The sequence below is a fragment of the Mustela nigripes genome, unplaced genomic scaffold, assembly GCF_022355385.1.
Source record: "Mustela nigripes isolate SB6536 unplaced genomic scaffold, MUSNIG.SB6536 HiC_scaffold_148, whole genome shotgun sequence".
NCBI classification, from domain to species: domain Eukaryota; kingdom Metazoa; phylum Chordata; class Mammalia; order Carnivora; family Mustelidae; genus Mustela; species Mustela nigripes.
Window position 1 is genome coordinate 9,029,636 of NW_026739562.1, and position 17,537 is coordinate 9,047,172.

The following is a 17,537-nucleotide window of genomic DNA, read 5'->3' on the forward strand; positions in this document are numbered from 1 at the left end:
TTGCCCCTCACCCAGCTGTGTGACCTTGGACAGATCACGTGACCTCTCCAAGTCTCAGTTTCCCAGTCTGTAAAAATGGGATGATATTTGACTTTGCCTCTCAAGCCTGACGTGTAATAAATGGCCGGAAAATCCAGTGTCGTGGCCTTGATTACGATCCTCATCCTCATGGGGGCCGTGACCTAGAGTTTAAGCCTCACTGAGGCATTTTTTAAAAGCCCATTTATCAGATACAGAGGGCTTCTTACTGATTTATTCCCCTAAGAACAACCAAGGACTTCTTCCACCAGCTCTAACTCTGGGCTTGGCACCGTGTGTCATTTGTTCTGATGTCCCCAGCGCCCAGCCCCAGGTGAGGTCCTCGGCAACACCCGGAAGGACAAGCGAGAAAAAGAGAGATCAGATAGGGGCACCCAGACAAGATGCACAAAAAATCGTAAAAGAGACTCTGTGCTACAGGAGAACTCACGGAGAATAACTTTAATAACTTTGCTCCTTGAGGAAGCTAACGGGGAAGAAAGAGGTCGGGGAAAGGAGAGACACTTAAGAAGAAAGGTTCCATGTACACAAATATGATGACTTCCAACTTCCAAGGTAGCACCCTGGGTCACACTAAGCAAGGCCGACCCCTCCCTGGGGTCAGACGCCCAGGGAGCCCCCTGGAGCCGGGGCTGGAGTCCTGGCGGGAGGGGAGGAGAGGTGTGGGTAGCGGGCTTGGAGGAGGGAGTGGACAGGTGAGGCGAGGCCCGGCCCGCCGCAGTCCTGCCCCCGGCCCCTGGGAGCTTGCCTCCCTGTGTCCGGGCCAGGCGAGGGGTTAATGCTATGGCCAGCGGGGAGGCCTGGCGGGCCCAGTGGGGTCGGCGGGCCTGGGCTCAGTGGGGCGGGTGGCGCCGCTCGGCCAGGCCCCCGCGGCCCAGCACCTCCCCGCTGAACTGGTAGGTGAGCTTCTTCTTGACCTTCTTGACCTCGCCTGTCTTGCCATAGTTGCGCAGGGCGCGGGCCATCTTCTGGTAGGTCATTTTCTTGCGGTTTCCCTTCTGGATGCCCCAGCGGTGTGCCAGCGCCTCCTTGTGCTTGGACGAGAACTGGAAGGTGCCCTTGTCCTTGTCCACCCACCAGATGCTGTCCTTCATGTCTCCGCTGCGGAGCAGGTCCAGCAGGAACTGGTACAGGCGGATCTTCTTTTTGCTGCCTGCAGGCGGGAGGCGGTCAGCCACCCCCACACAGGCACCCACCCTCCCCTCCCCCCGATGTAGGGGCCCCCCCGGCGTGGGGAGGGAGTGCTCCCTGGAGAAGGACTGGAAGGAGGGGGTGGTGTACAGGGCCCTGGCACTCACACCTGCTCACACCCACTCACACGCAACCCAGAGAGGTATAGACGCACATGCACGGTCCCAGGCTCGGTCGCAGAGATGCCTGTGCGTGTCTGTACCGCACTCATGCTCTGGTGCTCATCGACACACGGACAGCACAGATGGTCACAGACACAGCGCACACGTGGGCAAACGTTCACACGCTCACAGATACGGACACACACTCAGCTCTGTGCCAGGACCGCTGTGGCCTTGGCTGGGGTGCCAGGGGCACATAATGGCCGGGGCCGGGGCGCACGGCTGAGCCACCCTACCTGTTTCCCCATGCAGGAGGCCAGGCCCTGGCTCCAGGCCATCAGCCTCCCCGTCAGACACCTCCAGCGGCGGGCTCTGCCTCTCGCCTTCCTCCTCGTCCGAGCTAGGCTGGGCCGGGGACAGGGAAGGGTATGGGAGGCACATCCGGGGTAGGTAGGAGACCTAGAAAGACAGGGAAAGAGGGTCAAGTTCAGCGAGGCCCAGTTCCCAGCTCAGGACTGCTGGAAAGAGAAGTAGAGAGGGTGGCGAGGCCAGCAAGGGTCAGAAAGATTTGGGAGAGGGCTGGGGAAGTTGGAGGTCAGTCAGGTTACAGGGGTCCGGCAGGGTGAACTCCCACATGGCGTGGGTTGTGGGGGGCCAGGGGCTGCTGAAATCCAGCCCGCTGTGGGCCTCCTAGTTGGTGGCGGCATGGCCCAGGGAAAGGGCGCCCTCTCCCTATATGCACAGAGGTACTATATGGCCTGGCATTCCTGGGGTCAGAGGGGGCAGAGCAGAGGGGCCGAGGGGTCGGGTAAGGGAGGGAATGCGGTTTCTAATAAGTTGGTGAGACATGAGGGAAGGGTCCGTGGAGGTCCGCGCGGGGTGGTAGATGTTAACGGAGGTCACTGACTGGGATTAAGGTGCGTGGGGCTGAGCAGGATCAATAAAGGGGGTCAGTGGAGATGGGGAGGCCGGGGGAGACCAGCGGAGATCAGTGTCCAGTGAGATGGGGCCTGGGTCGGTGAGGGGCCCGTGGATGGGGTGGGAGGCATGGTTGGGGTCGGGAGGGCCACCGTGGTCAGGCGGATCAGAGGAGGGTGGGAATTATCGGGGCTCTGTCTGGTGTGGGGCCAGAGCCGATAAGGGGTGCAGGGTCACGAGGTCAGTCGGAGGGTCAGGAGGCAGCCCTAACGGCTCCGGCCGCCGTTGGCGCTGTGGGGCAGGAAGCCAAGTTGAGTAAGAGCCTGTGTCAGCTTCCTGTGGAGCGCCAGCCTCACCACAGGCCGGGTCCCGCGGGACCGGCGGCCGCACGCACCTGGTGGCCAATGCCCGCGTGGGTCGGCGCCATGGGGGTGTCGAGCACGTGCATCTGCTCCAGCTCCATGTGCCGGTAGAGCTGCTGCAGCTGCGGGGGCTGCACGCTCTGCAGCTCCGTGAAGTGGTTCTCCGCGAAGCTCTCGAACTCGCTGTGCACGTGGTGCGGGTGGAAGTCCCAGTAATGGTCTGCAGGGGCGGGGGGTGGCGTGCGGTGAGCCCGGAGTACGCGGGCAGGGAGAGCTCATGGTGACGCAGAGCACAGTCATCCGGGCCGTGGAGGGGCGGTGACCGCCCACCCGGCTGGGGTCCCCACGATCTCCCCACCTGCCTCGTTAGGTACCACCCCATTTTACAGATGAGGTCACTGAGGCTTGGCCAGGCAGTTGGAGGCCCTGGCCTGAGCTAAGACCCGGGTCCGAGGCAAAGCCTGCACTCCCAGCAACCATTCTAGCCTGCCTTCCCCGCAGGCACAAGGACATGGGCAGAATCTGAATCCTGGCTCAGCCAGAGTCTGAATCCTGGCTCAGCCGTTTGCTGTCCGTGAGACCTCAGGCATGGGCACCGACCTCTTCATTCTCAGCTGTTGGCTCACTAATAAAATGGGGATCATAGTTATTGGGAGCATGCAAATAAGTTCACATTTGTAAAAACTCCCAGCCCCGGAGAAGGCCCTCGGGGAATGCTGATTCCCCCTCTGCTTCTCTGGAAACCAGAGTGGTTCCTGAGGCCACAGTCACACACACATGGTCCTGTCCCACCGTCAAGGTGTGATCGTGAAGTCACACGGCTGACGTTCCTCACCCACCAGAACCTGTCCCGGCCCATGGCACTGCCCCTCCGAAGCCATGCCTCTGAGCGGCTCTGTCTGTCTCCGAGCCAGGATGCCAAGACACAGGGCTACACTGGAAACTCCCCATAGGTGCTTTCAGAGTCTGCGGTGGGGGGGATTCGAGTTTGGGGAACAGCCACGTGCCATCAGGAGCTCTGTCTTGGGACTAGGACATGATTTCGCTGAACATCTTTTCCAGGAAGAAAACAAAACAAAACAAAAACCTGCCACACGTCTGTGGAGTTCCTGGGGACAATCTGGGGTCCAAAAGAAGATGTGGTGATAAAGGGACAAGAGGGATTTTCTCATGTGACCCAAGAGGGAGTGTCCAAGATTCTAGGCCAAGGCAGCCTCTCTGGGATGCTACATGGAAACAAATACCAACCCCGTGTGTGTGTGTGTGTGTGTGTGTGTGTGTGTCTGTCTGTCTGTCTGTCTTTTTTGCTTTCACAAAAGCACATAGTCATTCATTCACACACCCCCAAAAAATGACATGCGTTTTTTTGGCTTTGGACGGGTTCTCAGAAGACTTGCTTCCTAATACCGCTCTGCGATGGCTTTGCTCTGTGACCCTAGACAAGACATTGTATTTCCCCGAGCCTCCAATTCCCTAATCTAAAAGTCAAAGACCCGACTGGGTAGTTAACAGAGGTCGTGTCCACACATGAAATCACCCAAATCCACAATCCAGGCAGCCCACACTCCCACCTCTGCAAAGCGATATGGCACAGAAGAGAGAAAGTACATGATCTGGGAGTCAGGCAGAGCTGGGTTCAAATCCCGCCTCTGCCATCGGGCAGGTTGCTGCACATCTATAAGCCTCAGTTTTCTCGTCTGCAACATGGGGCTAATAATGACAGATATCCCATAGTCTTGTGCAGGTTGAATGAGCTAATGTCTGCAAGGTGCCTAGAGGAGAACCGGGCACAAAATTCCATTCAATAAACATTACTACTACTAGGACCGCTGTGTTATTCTAAAGAACCTAGATTAGCACTTCAGCAAATGACAGATATTTTCATTCATGTTTATCTCCTCTTCTTCCTCCCACTCCCTGCCAATCAGTCAGTGGACCACTCAAATCAGGGTTTTTTTTGGGGGGGGGGGGGTAGTAGGTGTCTCTTTCTCCCAAAGGCTAGATCTGGGGCCTCAGCATTGCACCATGAGGACAGTGACTGGTGTTGGTCTCCCTTCACCCCCAAGGCTAAACACAGTAGTCACTCAACAAACATTTCCCGAAGGAGTGAACAAAGGAATGAATGAATAAACCCTAGCCTCCTGAAAACTCTCTCTGACTCTCCTCCACAAAATTATCCAAATCTGACAGGAAAACAAAACAATGTTTCATTGGTACTTTCATCTTGCAGCAGATTAACAGGACCCAGAAGCTCTCCACTGGCCTGGGAGAGTTGGCTCTGTGCTTTAGAGATGGGGCCCTTTGGGGGGCTCTGGGATTTGGTGAGCCAATCCCGGGTCCTCTTTAGGGGTAGATCCGCCCCCTGGCCCCACTCCTGACCCCTCCCATGTTTGCCTTCCACACTCAGTTTGAACCGTCCAGATCTTGCCAGAATGCCTTATCTTGCCTACCAACCCCCACCTGCACACCCACTTCGGGTCCAGGGTTTGGAGGAGCCTGCCTGTGTGCAGTGCTGCAGGTGTAGGGTGAGGTCCTCCGATGGCTCTCTTTCCCTCCTGCTCACCCTTTCTGTTCTAGCTCTGCAGAAGACCCCTCAGCTCACTCTAGTGGCCCCGGCCTAGGCCAGCATTTCCCATGGGATTCTCAGGACACCTTCATCAGAGTCACTCTGGGGGGCTTGGGGCTCCACTTGGAGACCCAGGGAATCAGAAGCACCGAGAGAGGAGCTGGGAATTGGAATTTAACCAGGTCCTAAAGAGGTTCCTTTGCTCACTGAAACCCTGGAACCCTGCTCCAGGATCCCCTGAAAGCTGCAAAGGGGACTCGAGCTACCATTAAGGTTTCAAAAGGCCCAACGGAAACCTCGCCTTTACCCTTGATTTGGGAGCTCAGGCAATTATGTAATAAACGCTGCCTGGTAGGCAGAGACGTTCTAAGCATGGGGCCCTCTGAAGGAACACAATGCAAAGAATCCTTCCTAGTGCAAAGGTCGGCAGTCCTGGGCTCTTTGGACCTCACTTCTAGACGACTGTTCACGAACACAGTGCTTTACCCCTTCACTGGGTTACCGGGATCATCCTGCACAATGTCTCCTTAGCATGACTCTGCTCCTCAAAGGAATATGATGCCATTGGCATATCTGAAGTTCGACCCCTCCTTTTCATAGCCTGGCAGGCCACCCAACACATAGTGGGCCTTAACCAATATTCAAATGATTGGTAAAAGTTAGCTTTTAATATGCATTTTTATGTACTGCGCGATGCTGAGTCCTCATACCACATTTCTCATTGAATCTCACCTTAGCTCTGACCAGGTGGCCATAGTAGTGTGACACTTCTTCTTCTTTTTTTTTTTTTAGTATAATCTTTCTTTTAAAAAAAAAAAAAGATTTTATTTATTTACTTATTTGACAGAGAGAGATCATAAGCAGGCAGAGAGGCAGACGGTGGGGGGGCGGGGGTAAGCAGTCTCCCTGCTGAGCAGAGAGCCCAGTGTGGAGCTTGATCCCAGGACCCTGAGATCATGACCTGGGCCAAAGGCAGAGGCTTAACCCATTGAGCCATCCAGACGCCCCTAGTATAATCTTTCTTTTGCACATGAGGAAACTATGACACAAAGAGATTAAGTCCCTTGTTCTCAGGCAGGCATTGGTAAAGTCACCTGTGTCTTCCTTCAGGGACTGAACTCCTATCATTACATCATACAACTTCTGAGAAGCAAGGCTGTTAATGAGAGCTGTAATTAAGACCCATGCTGCCACCAGCTTTCCTGCCTGCTTTTATCTCTCTGTCTGTCTGCCATCAGCCACTCTCACCCATGGTTCATCATCTGTCCTCCCTCCATCCAGTCTTCATTCATCCATCCATCACTGGTCCCTCTTCCGCTTATCCATCACAATCCATCTATCCATCCATCCCTCATCTAGCCACCCGTTCATCACCCGTCATTCCTTCCATCTGTTCCAGACAGCCAGCAAGAACTCATTCATCTTGATCTTTCATTACCTCCCTCTAAGCCAGCTCCCAATCTGGGACCAAAGTCCTACCCACCCAATCAATATTCTGACTTAGTATTTTTGGTGTCCCTAATACCTGTAAGTCACCAGGACAAAAACAAAATGATATTCCAAGCAACTCCACACATACACAAAACTTAAGCCCTAAGTGTCATTCAGTTGACCTTATCTCCTCGGAACAGAAATCCCAGTCTTAAACTCAGGGTCCCCCCCCCCCAGGAGAGCAGAAGTAGGATCAAGACAGAGAAGGATCATGAGGAATTAAGAAGACAAAGGCTGAGAAAAAAAAAACTTTAGGAAATCACAGACCACTGGACAGGGGCTCCTGCAGCCCAGCCCTCCTGCCCATTGCTCCTGTAAGGGAACCAGAGGTCAGAGAGTGGAGCTCTAGGCTTCATATACTTGTTACTCTCCACCTTGTATCCTAATTATTGAAGTTTTAGTTATTTCTCCTCTTAAAATAATAAATCTGATAGGACTTGTGTTTCGTTGTTTCCTTAGCACCTAGCAATGTGCCTGGAGTACAAGAGATGCTTGGTAGACATTGATTAGATGGATAGGTCCGTAAGAAATTGCTAGAGGGTTTGGCGGGTGAAGGGAAGGACAACTGGAAAGGTCAATGAGTGCATGATTAGATGGGTGTGTGTATGCACGGGGTAGACGGTCAGCGGGAGGATAAAAGAGTACTTGGAAAGATGGAAAGATGGAGAGGAGTCATGCCTTGGAACTCTAGTTCCTTCACCAGTCCCCTCACAGAGAACAAATCCCATCACATCTGTTGCGATGGCTGCTATCAAAACCCAGAAACTAACCAGTGTTGGTGAGGATGTGGAGAAATTGGAATCCCTCTGCCCTGGGGGTGGGAAGGTAAAATGGTGCAGCCACTGTGGAAAACAATCTGGAGGTCCTCAAAAATTTAAAATAGAACTACCATTTTATATTATGCATATTTGGCCACAATTTAAAATAATATGAACAATCATTAAATTTTAGGAGCCCTGCCTTCAAAATCTGTCCCAGATCTGTCCACTCCTTTCTGTCTCTAGGGCCACCACCCTTGGCCAAGCCACTGTCATCTCTCTCCTGGATTATTCCAGGAGTCCCCTCGCAGTACTTTCTCCCTGTTCTTACAGTGGCCCCTACAGCAGCCAGAGTGATTTTTTTAAAAGCTTATTCATTGGAACCCCTGAGTATTGGAAGAAGGTACTAAAAACTTCCAGAGAGACAAAATGAAACTAAACAAGCAGAAAAACCCACAAAAACAAAAAACAAGGTTACATTCCAAAAAGAGGACATAAAAAGAGATCCGACTTCAAAGAAAAAAACTCCAGTAACCAGAAGATACAGAAATGCTTTCAAATTTCTAAGGGAAAATGTGGGTTTCAACCTAGATTTCTGTACACGGCCGACCTACTGTTAACCATGAAGACATGAGAACAAGTAAACAGCAAAACCCTACCTCCCACACACCCTCTCTTAGGACGCTCTGGCGAGAAGAGTAACAAGTCCTGTCCGCGGTATGTAGCATTCACCGTGTGCCAGGCACCTTTCTAAGGATTGGACATACAGTGACTCACTCAACCCTTGCAGCAATCCTGAAAATTCGGTAGCATTTTGAAGTTGAGACAGAGAGGTAAAACACCTTGCCCTTGGTCACCCCAGAGAATAGTGGGGAGGGTGATGGGGCATGAGTCTCATCAACCTGGCTCCAGAACGAGGACGCTACCTCCTTGTCACCATGCCCCTTGTCCTCTTTTTCGGGGACGAGCAAGTACAGGTAATCAAAGTGTCCCATGTGGCTCAGCTGAGTAACCTTCACATGGTTCTCATACCGGAAAATGTAGATACTGAGGCCAAAAGTCAGTACACGGAGAAACACAAATATTGTGTTATCTTACTTGTATGTGGAATCTTAAAAAAATATATCCTGAGCTTATAGACAAGGAAATCAGATTTGTGGTTGCCAGAGGCTGGGTTTGGGGTTGGGAAATTTGGAGGAATGTGGTCAAAAAGGAAAATTAAAAAAAAAAAAAAGGGACACCCTATGGTTATAAGTACCAGGACACGACGTACAATGTGGTGCTGCAGTTAACAATGTGGTGCGGTATATTGGAAAGTTGCCAAGAGATTGGATCCTCAACGTTCTTTCCACCAGGAGAAAATCTTTTTATTTAATCTCTATGAGGTGAAGGATATTAACCGAATTTACCGTGGTACCCATTTCGCACTGTCTGTGGCCGTCGGGTCATTAGGTCCTGCACCTTAACCCTACACAGTATCCTAGGTCGGTTCCATCAGTAAAACTGGGAAAATATTGCTGTAGAAGCATTTGGGAATTTGTGAAGTGTGAGAGTGTGTGTGTGTGTGTGCATTCGGAATGACTCTAATTAGAGTCTTACACAGAACAAGATGGCCCATTCGGTAGTACCTCAAATTGAAGATTCAATCTAGATTCCTTGGCATTGGAATAGGAAGCTTGGGAAAATAGCTTTCCTCTGTCTCTGCTGTGCCATGTATGTCACAAAGACATGTCTATGATAAGCTTGGGAAAAAGGTAGCAACTTGCGGGACGGCGTGATGCTACTGTTCCATTGTGGCGGGAACAGAATATACACACGTGCGTGCACACATTGACAGACATACAAGAGGATATATACACGGAATAAAACGTCTGCCTGGGTGGACAAAGGTGCTATCAGAGGGGAAGGAGCTCGGGAAGAGGGAACCATCTTACGTGATAAGTATTTTAAAATTTTTGCAATGTTTACCCTAACAATCAAAAATTGACGATTTAAAATGTATTTAGATTTTCAACACACACACACACAGAGGATGATTCAGATCATGTCATTTCTCCGCTCAAACCCTGCAATGCCTTCCCATTGTTTGCAGGATAAAACCCAAACTCTGGCCTTCGGGCCCTGTGTACTGTGTCCTTGGCAGGCCCCTCCGGCTTGCTTCAGTCTCCACCCCCAAGACCCCCGCCTCTGTCGGAAGTCTGCGCTGCTTGGCGCTTGCTGTTCTCTCTGCCTGGTGCGTCTTTCTCCTCTGCATCCACTGGCCTAATCACCTCAACTGCCCCCTCCTCAGAGGCCTGCCCTGACCTCCCAAGGGAAAGTAGTCGTCGGCGCTCTGTTACATGACTTTGCCTTTCATAGGACTTAGTATTGTGTGTCTGCTTATGTGACTGTTCATGGCCTCTTCCCTCTCTGGAATGTAAGCTGTCAGGAGAGCTCATCTAACTCGTTTATCATGGAGCCTCTGGTGTCTAGAACAGTGCCTGGCACACAGCATCTTATCAGGAGCTGTTGGGTAGTCGGACAAATGAGGAATGAGTGGACATATGGAAAAATGATTCGTGTTGGAAGGTTGAGTGGGTGGCTACAAGGGCGGGTGGTGATGGGTGGGCGGCTGGCTGGTTGCCTGGCACCTGGGTTGGCTGAAACTGACGCAGTGGGTCTGTTGCAGACCCCTCCGGCTTCTCCCACTCTCCCAGCCGCTTCCTCTCTCCCGCCTGGCGAGGTCATAAAGCTAATATACTACGTCTTGAAAGCTCCCTGGGCCCTTGCTGGATTCAGGAGCTTGAGCATCTCATGCATGACCTCAGTGAATCGCCACAATATGACGAGGTAAGTGTTTCCATGCTCTAACTTCCATATATGAGGGACCGGGGCCTCTGAGAGGCTGTCATTTGCTCTAAGATCACACACTGGTGGGTGATGAAATCAGGAGCAGCCCCAGGTCCAGCCCCAGTGTCTTCTTAGTAAGTTTCAACTACCATCTGAAAACGCAGACACAGAGGACGTCCAGGAACTGATTGGAAAATGTGGGGTGTCTCTACTCTTGAGTCTCCAGATAGTACCTTCCAAGAGGTATTAGGAAAGGACAGAACGGGGTACCCAGGTGGCTCAGTCCATTAAGCATCTGCCTTTGGCTCAGGTCCTGAGGTCCTGGAATCAAGCCCCGCATCAGGCTCCCTGGTCAGTGGGGAGTCTTCCCCCTCTGCCTCTCCCTCTGCTCTCTTGCTCTCTCTCTCTCAAATAAGTAAATAAAATCTTTAAGAAAGAAAAAAGAGGGACAACTGGGTGGCTCGGTTGGTTAAGCCATTGCCTTTGGCTCGGGTCATGATTCCAGGGTCCTGGGATCAAGTCCTGCATCGGGCTCCTTGATCAGCGGGGAGCCTGCTTCTCTCTCTGCCTCTGCCTGCCACTCTGTCTGCTTGTGTTCTCTCTCTCTCTCTCACAGATAAATAAATAAATAAATAAAATCTTAAAAAAAGAAAGAAAGAAAGAAAAAAGGAAGAACGAACAGATGCCCAGATCAGCACAGATACCCAAATTGGAAATGATAGGAGAAGGGGTGCAGGGAGTAGGGGCCGGGACACTTGGGTATGCCAGAGGAGTCTCTGAAGAAATTGGGGCATGACCAAAACAGGGTACTCAGGCATCTGATTAGGAGTCATTGCTAGAGCCCCAGCCCAGATGTAAGGGACCTGCCTGGGCACTGGGCCAGGAAAGTGCAGGTTTCCCTAAAGCACTCACTCCATCAGTCCCCGGTCTAACTGGTTTCTAGAGGTATGAACACACCCTCATATTGCACGAGGGGAAACTGAGGCTGCAACAGGCCCAAAGGAAATGCCCCCAAGCCCAGTGAAAGTGAGAGGAGGTTAGGCCTGAGGGGAAAGCGTCCCTAAGCAGCCCAAAGCCAAGCTGAGTTTGCAGGGACCTGCCTGTCCTGCTGCCTGGAGCCACCAGGGGGAGCCAGTCCTTACGTCCCGAGGGACGTGCTGGGGGTGCTGAGAAGACAGGTGGATGAGGGAGACTTTCTCTCTAAATTGTCCAGCTTTTTCCACAGAGAGGACACATTGCTTGCCGAATCATGAATAAGCTTTGAAGGATGAAAAAGCAGATGTTTAAAACCTTCCTGCCAAACCTGCCCCCGGATTGGGGGAGACGTCTTTGTGTTCCCACATGCGGACTTGAGGCTCCTCCAGCACCTACACCCTGAACGTGGCTCCCGGGCCTGGCCTTTATAAACGTTGCCAGCCTTGTTAACCCCAGTGCCACCGTTCATAGGATTTGGCATCTAGACGTGGGAGTCCTTCCTAATAAGGAAGGGGCCTGTGCCATCCCCGGGCAGGGCCCTCAGGTTGAGACTGCCCTCAGGTGTGCCTGAAGGATGAAGCGACAGGTGCGGCTGGCCCCCAGGTGTGGCCTCACTGTGAGAAACCTTTCTCTGGGGCTGCAGACACCCTGGTATCTGGCCTGCCCAGATTTCGGACTCTTGGAGAATTCCTCAGGGAAGACCTACTACCTAGGCCCTCTCCCTTTGGCTCCGGGGTGCCCCATCAATATACCAAGATCCCCTTTGGGTAGCCTCTCTGACTGCCCTGCCCAGGTCCCAGGCCCCTACTGCCTGTCCCCATCAACCCTGAATGCGCTCCGGGATCGCAGCTGGGCCTTGGGATAGGCAGTGAGCTCGGACTGAAGGCTCACCTGGCTCGTACTCTATCCTCACTCCTATCCCTGCAAGCTAGGGCTCCACTCTGCCTCAGAGCCTTTCCCTCAGTGAGCGGTTCTTAAACAGGGGTGACTCTGTCCCCCAGGGGGTTATTTGGTAACGAATAACGTGTGGGAACATTTTTGGTTGTCGTGACTGGCGGTACTTCTGGCATCTGACAGGTAAAGCCAGGGATGCTGCCGGACATCCTGCAGTGTACAGGGCAGGCCCCACGACAAAGAAATTGTCCAGCCCCAAACGTTGAGAGAGCTTGAGAACACAGCAGGGAGCGGGGGTGACACCAACGTGGAATTCACGTTGGGTGAAGGGGTGACAACACCAGAGAGGAAGAAGGGGGTGAGGGGAGCAGGGGAGGAAAGCAGGAGAGGTCCCCGGCCTGGAGCAGACAGACCGGGCTCCCCTGACCAGCTGTGTGACCTTGCACAAGTCTCTCCCTGAGCCTCTGCTTCCTCGTTTGTGAAAAGCCACACGGATTGGACCAGAAGATAAACCTGGATGAAGCGGACCTCGGGCCCTGGCGCACACGGGAGATGCTCGGTAAATGCAGGCCGGGGGTGTGGGGCGTGGGGCGTGGGAAGGCCCAGTACTCACCGCTGTGGCTTTCTCCATCGCTGCTGAGATAGGGGTAGTATTCGTGTGTTTGGCGCTGGTACAGGTCCGTGTCATAGGTAACCAGGTCTTCCGATGGCTGCTGAGAGAGGAGGTTGTCAGGGCTCAGGTGGTGGCGGGAAGACCCCAGCCGGCGTGGCAGCCCCCCCCCGCATGTTGGGGCCACACCACCCTCCCGCACTGAGGGACTGCGTCAGGCCTACAGCCCTCTCTCTGCCTGAAACTGTGAGAGGCCACAGCAGGGACGGGGGACCCAAGAGAGCAGAGTCTTGGCTCCTGCGGAACGGGGCTCACAGGGACTCCAAAGGTCACAGGTCAAAAGAGGACCCAGGCTGAGCGGAGAGCATGGCTCCCTCCACCCCCTCCCCTCACAGCGGCTCCTGAAGCCACACTCCCACTCACACCTGCACCCCCAGGTCCCCATCTCACGCACGAACTCTCACGTTCACACCAACACACCTACACCTCCCAATGTACAAATATTCCCCGTGACACCCACACTCCCACACATGAACTCACACTCACGTGCCCGCCCACACTCACTCCACAGGTCACTCGCACCCACACACCTGCGGCCACGTGTGTACACACGGCTGTACACTCACACCATAGGCACATATGGCCCCTTGAATGAACACACATCTCTTCACGCTCGCTCTCAGGCACCTTAAACACAGGCTCAGGCCCACACCATCAAGGCCCCTCACACATCGCTTGCATGCCCACCCTCAGCACACACACGTGTCCTCCTGCCAGGGTCTCCACAGCCTGTGCCCGGGGCCCAAGGCACCCTCAGGGCCCATGACGACCGATGGCCACTCACACTCATGGGTTCCACTGTGGTCACCAGGCAGGACTGGGGGCCATGGGCCTGCCAGAGCCTTGGTCCTCTCGCTCTCCAGCCTCCTCCTGACACGCCCCCTGGGATACTCCCTTCTCTTCCTCCCTTTGCTCTGCCCTCACCCCTCGTTCTTCCTCCCCACCCCCACCCCGCCCTCCTCTTCCTCCCTGCTCTCCTCTGCCCTCCTCCTCCTCCTCCTCCTCCTCTTCCTCCTCCTCCTCCTCCGCCCCCTCACCCCTCCCCGTCCTCTCCCCCTCCGCCCCCTCCAGCCCGCACTCCTCCCTGTCCCGGGGCAGAGGGACAGCACACCCAGTCTTCACAGTCATCAGGCCTCTCCCCACCCCCACAGTGTGTGCCCAGGGATTGCACAACAGCTACTGGGCCCTTAAGGGCTTAGGTGGGCGGTGAGGGGGCAGGGTGGGGCTTGGCGAGGGCCCTTGGGAGCCCACCTTCCCAGGAGTAGTCCCTGAGGGGTTTGGTGCCCCCTGCCTAGCTGTGTCTGGATTTCAGGGATTGAGAGGTCAAGGGTCAGAGACAGTGTGGCCAAGCTTCTGGGCCTGTGGCTTTCTTGAGGCAGACTTGGCTCTTCCTGGGACCACCTCCATCCCCTGCCCCCTCCCCCAGCTTCTTGGTGGTGGACCAAGGCTGGGGCTGGGGCGGCTGGCTGGAGCTGTCTGTGTCTGACCAGTAAGAAGGCCAGGAACCCAGCACCGGGTTTCCAACAGCGGGATGTCAGGCCTGGGGTGCCTCCTGGGGCTCAGAGGCCTGGCTGGGGTGGGGCGGGGGAAGGGAGCTGCCATTAGGCCAGGAAAGCTGAGTCAGGTGGGCAGGCCCTGTCAAGCCCTGCCCGACTCCCCCAGCGCTCCCCAGCCCTGCTGAGTGGGGATGGGGCGGGAAAGAGAGAGGGGTCCTCTCTGAGGGGCGCAGGTCTGCAGCTGCCCGAGGCTGCAACTGTCACGGAGGAGCAAGGGGCAGCGGTGATCGCCCGGGCTGCTGCCCTTGCCTCCAGGGCTCCCCTGGGATTCCTGCCGCTTCACGTCCAGCCCTGGTCCTTGTCCCACCCTCAGCCCCCGCCCTTGCTCCTGCCTCTACTCTACTGGCTCCTACCATGCCGCCCTTGAGCTCAGCCCCAGATGGGCCCAGCTCTGGCCCTGACCTCCCCTCCAAGCCCCCTGGCCAGTGCCCCAGCACAACTGCCGTCCTAGTCTCCGCTCCATTTCTTGCTGTCGTCCAGCCCCTGGGGACCTACCGGCCCCAGGCCCAGACCCTTCAGTCAACAACCCTGTCCCCTGTGCCAGGCCCCAGACCAGGCACTGGGGACCCAGACATAAATGAGCCTCTGTTTCCAGGAGCACCCAGGCCATGGGCTGAGACCTCTGGCCTATTGCCTCCTGTCCTCAAGCCTTCACCGTCCGGGGACCAGCTTCCCCCCACACCAGTCACCCCAGCCCCTCCACCGCCACCGTTCCGCCACCGTCCTCACCATTCTCAGCCCAGCACCCTGCCCAGGAGCTCAGCCTGCCACCCAAGCCCCATCTATAAATAACCGTTCAGGCCCCACCGATCACAGCCCCACCGTGGGCCCAGCCCTCAGCCCGCCGGGGCGCGCTCAAAGAAGCTAATGGCCCCCTCGCTGGGTCTCAGGCCAGGAGCTCCAGGGAGGAAACACCAACTTCCCACTGATAGCGAGCCTGGGAGGGCAGCTGGCTGGTCGGTGGCCTGGTGGGCAGCAGGCGGTCGTCTGAGGGCCGCGGGTCTGGCTAGTAGAGGAGTCCCGGTACTCACAGGGGGGACGAGGGGAAACCCTTCCATTTTGCACGCCTGTAACATCCAGCCGAGCTCCGAGCCGGTCAGGTCCCCTGCCTCAGTGGGGGCCAGTGCGGAGCCCCTCAGGATGGGGCGCCCCGTCAGGGGCCGGACGGACTCAGGGCGGGCGCAGGGCTCAGGCCTGCCCCCTGAGCTACAGGAGCCCTGGGTGAGCCCCCTCCCTTGACATTGCAGGGCCAGCGCAAGTTCCTGATTTTATCGAAGGGCCTGCCACTGGGAGATAGTCCCCTTGGGGTGACATCACCGCCCCAGCCCGTTTGCATAAATCTCTTGCGCTACATACAGGAAGTCTCAGGCCGGCTGGGGCAGGTGGTGCTCAGAGGGCTGGCCTGAGAGGCCATGGGGGCCAGGCCCCCTGCCCAGAGGAAGCTGGAACTGTGAGGGGCGGTCTTGGAGGCTGGGGTGGGAGAGAAAGAGGGGGACAGAGGAAGCCTAGCCCTACCACAGGGGGACAATGCTGCCCCCAGGCCCTGCTGAGGCCCCCTAACCCCACAGATGCCCACTGCTCTTGAGATCCCCATGTGGTCAACAGTCAGTTGCTTGGGGTCAGAGCCGGTAGCTTCTTCGAGTCAGAAGCGGGGTGCCTTCTCCAGGACTTCACTTTCTGGGCTCAGCCTGGCTGGCTGAGAGCTCTGATCTAGCAGAGTCCCACGCCTGGCTCTTCTGGGACTTGGATCCTCAACACCTATGTTCTGTGCAGCCTGGGGCTCAGCACAGGCTGCTTTCCCCCTCCCTCAGAGCCTCCCTGCCACCACAGGGCATCCTGGGTTCTTACACCCTCCACTCCCAGTTTCCCAAGGACCGCTGGTTCTTCCATATCCCTAGCAGCTCTATTCCCAACCCAGATTTCCCAGTTTCCCCACCCCTTAACGATACCTGAGAATCAATCTAGTCTTCCTGGTTTACAAACCTTTCTTGTGGGCACATCCATTCATTTTCCTACCCATTATTTATCCATCCATCTCTTCACCCGTCAAGCCAATCAGACATTCATTTCTTTATCGTTTTATTTAGCCATCCATTCCTTCATCCATTTATCTGTTAGCCCATTCATCCAGCCGCCTATTGTTCATCTACTTGTCCATCTAGCCATTGATATGCTCATATATTAGCCCATCCACCTGTTATTGATCTATCACTTTATATCTTCATCTGCTTATCTGCTGTATATCCAGCTCTCGATCTGTTCATCCATTGGCTCACCCATCCACCCACCCATCCATCTACTTACCTGCCCATCCAGCCAGCCAGCCAGCCATCCTTCTACCCACTCACCATCCATCCCTCCACCCACCCAACCATCCACTTACCCACCCATCCACCATCCATCATCTACCCACTCACTCATCCATCCATCCATCCATCCATCCATCCATCCATCTATGCAGCCTACCAATAACTGAGCTTCACGTTCTATGCTGAGTGTTGGGAAAATAGATAAGTATTGGACAAGATCCCTGCCCTCAGAGAGCTCCTGATCTAGTCTGGAAGACAGGGATGAATAGAGACTTTTTTAAAAAGATATTTATTTATTTATTTATTTGACAGAGAGGGAGAGAGAGAAAGCACACAAGAATGGGGACCTGCACGCAGAGGGAGAGGGAGAAGCAGGCTCCCCACCAAGCAGGAAGCCCAATGTAGGGCTCCATCCCAGGATCCCAGGACCATGACCCGAACTGAAGGCCAACACCCGACTAACTGAGCCTCCCCAGGAGCCCCAATTAGAGACATTTTTTTGATCCATTGATCTCTGGTGAGTCTACTCCACTGGGGAAGAACTTCTTGAGCATTCGGTTTCCTTCCATGTGTAGTCTAACCCTTTGTTTTATATCCCTTTCCCACTAAGACTAGCCTGCCTCCTTCCCATCAGTGGAATCCCAGAACCCCATGGTTCTGGTCCACAAGGTCTGGGTTCACCGTTAGATCTATTTCACTTCCATCTTCACTGGTTTTTTTGCATCTGCACTTGGGACTCTCCAAGGGGTCCAGGTCATAAGCCCTTAGGACTCCCTAGGAGCCTGTCCGATGCCCCTCCCAGGGTAGGGGCGAGGCCGCTGACTTGGCATCAGTTCCATCCCTGCTCCCTACTCCCCACCAAGAAGGCCATGTCCCAG

The 17,537-nt window shown here is 54.8% G+C and overlaps 1 protein-coding gene across 2 annotated transcripts; it reads right to left on the reverse strand.

Moving 5' to 3' along the window:
- Positions 1-465: 465 nt before the first annotated feature.
- Positions 466-15,631, reverse strand: LOC132008417 (transcription factor PU.1). 2 transcript variants are annotated; one of them, XM_059386967.1, is made up of 5 exons: positions 15,382-15,631; positions 12,738-12,837; positions 2,644-2,831; positions 1,628-1,790; positions 466-1,192 (listed from the first exon to the last, which is right to left on the reverse strand). In XM_059386967.1, exons 1-5 carry the CDS (start codon positions 15,424-15,426, stop codon positions 873-875), a joined length of 816 nt encoding a protein of 271 aa, XP_059242950.1. In that variant the 5' UTR covers positions 15,427-15,631; the 3' UTR covers positions 466-872. The 2 variants fall into 2 exon arrangements, with proteins under 2 accessions (XP_059242950.1, XP_059242951.1); XM_059386968.1 differs by having other exon boundaries at positions 12,738-12,834; positions 15,382-15,630.
- Between the last annotated feature and the right edge of the window lie 1,906 nt (positions 15,632-17,537).

Bases quoted from the DNA above. Each gene is read 5' to 3' on its own strand.
- LOC132008417 (XM_059386967.1), bottom strand. From the start codon at position 15,426: ATGTTACAGGCGTGCAAAATGGAAGGGTTTCCCCTCGTCCCCCCT. The intron at 1,791-2,643 runs GTGCGTGCGGCC...CTGTCTTTCTAG, and splicing joins ACGCGGGCATTGGCCACCAG to GTCTCCTACCTACCCCGGAT. The intron at 1,193-1,627 runs GTAGGGTGGCTC...TCCCGCCTGCAG, and splicing joins CCTCCTGCATGGGGAAACAG to GCAGCAAAAAGAAGATCCGC.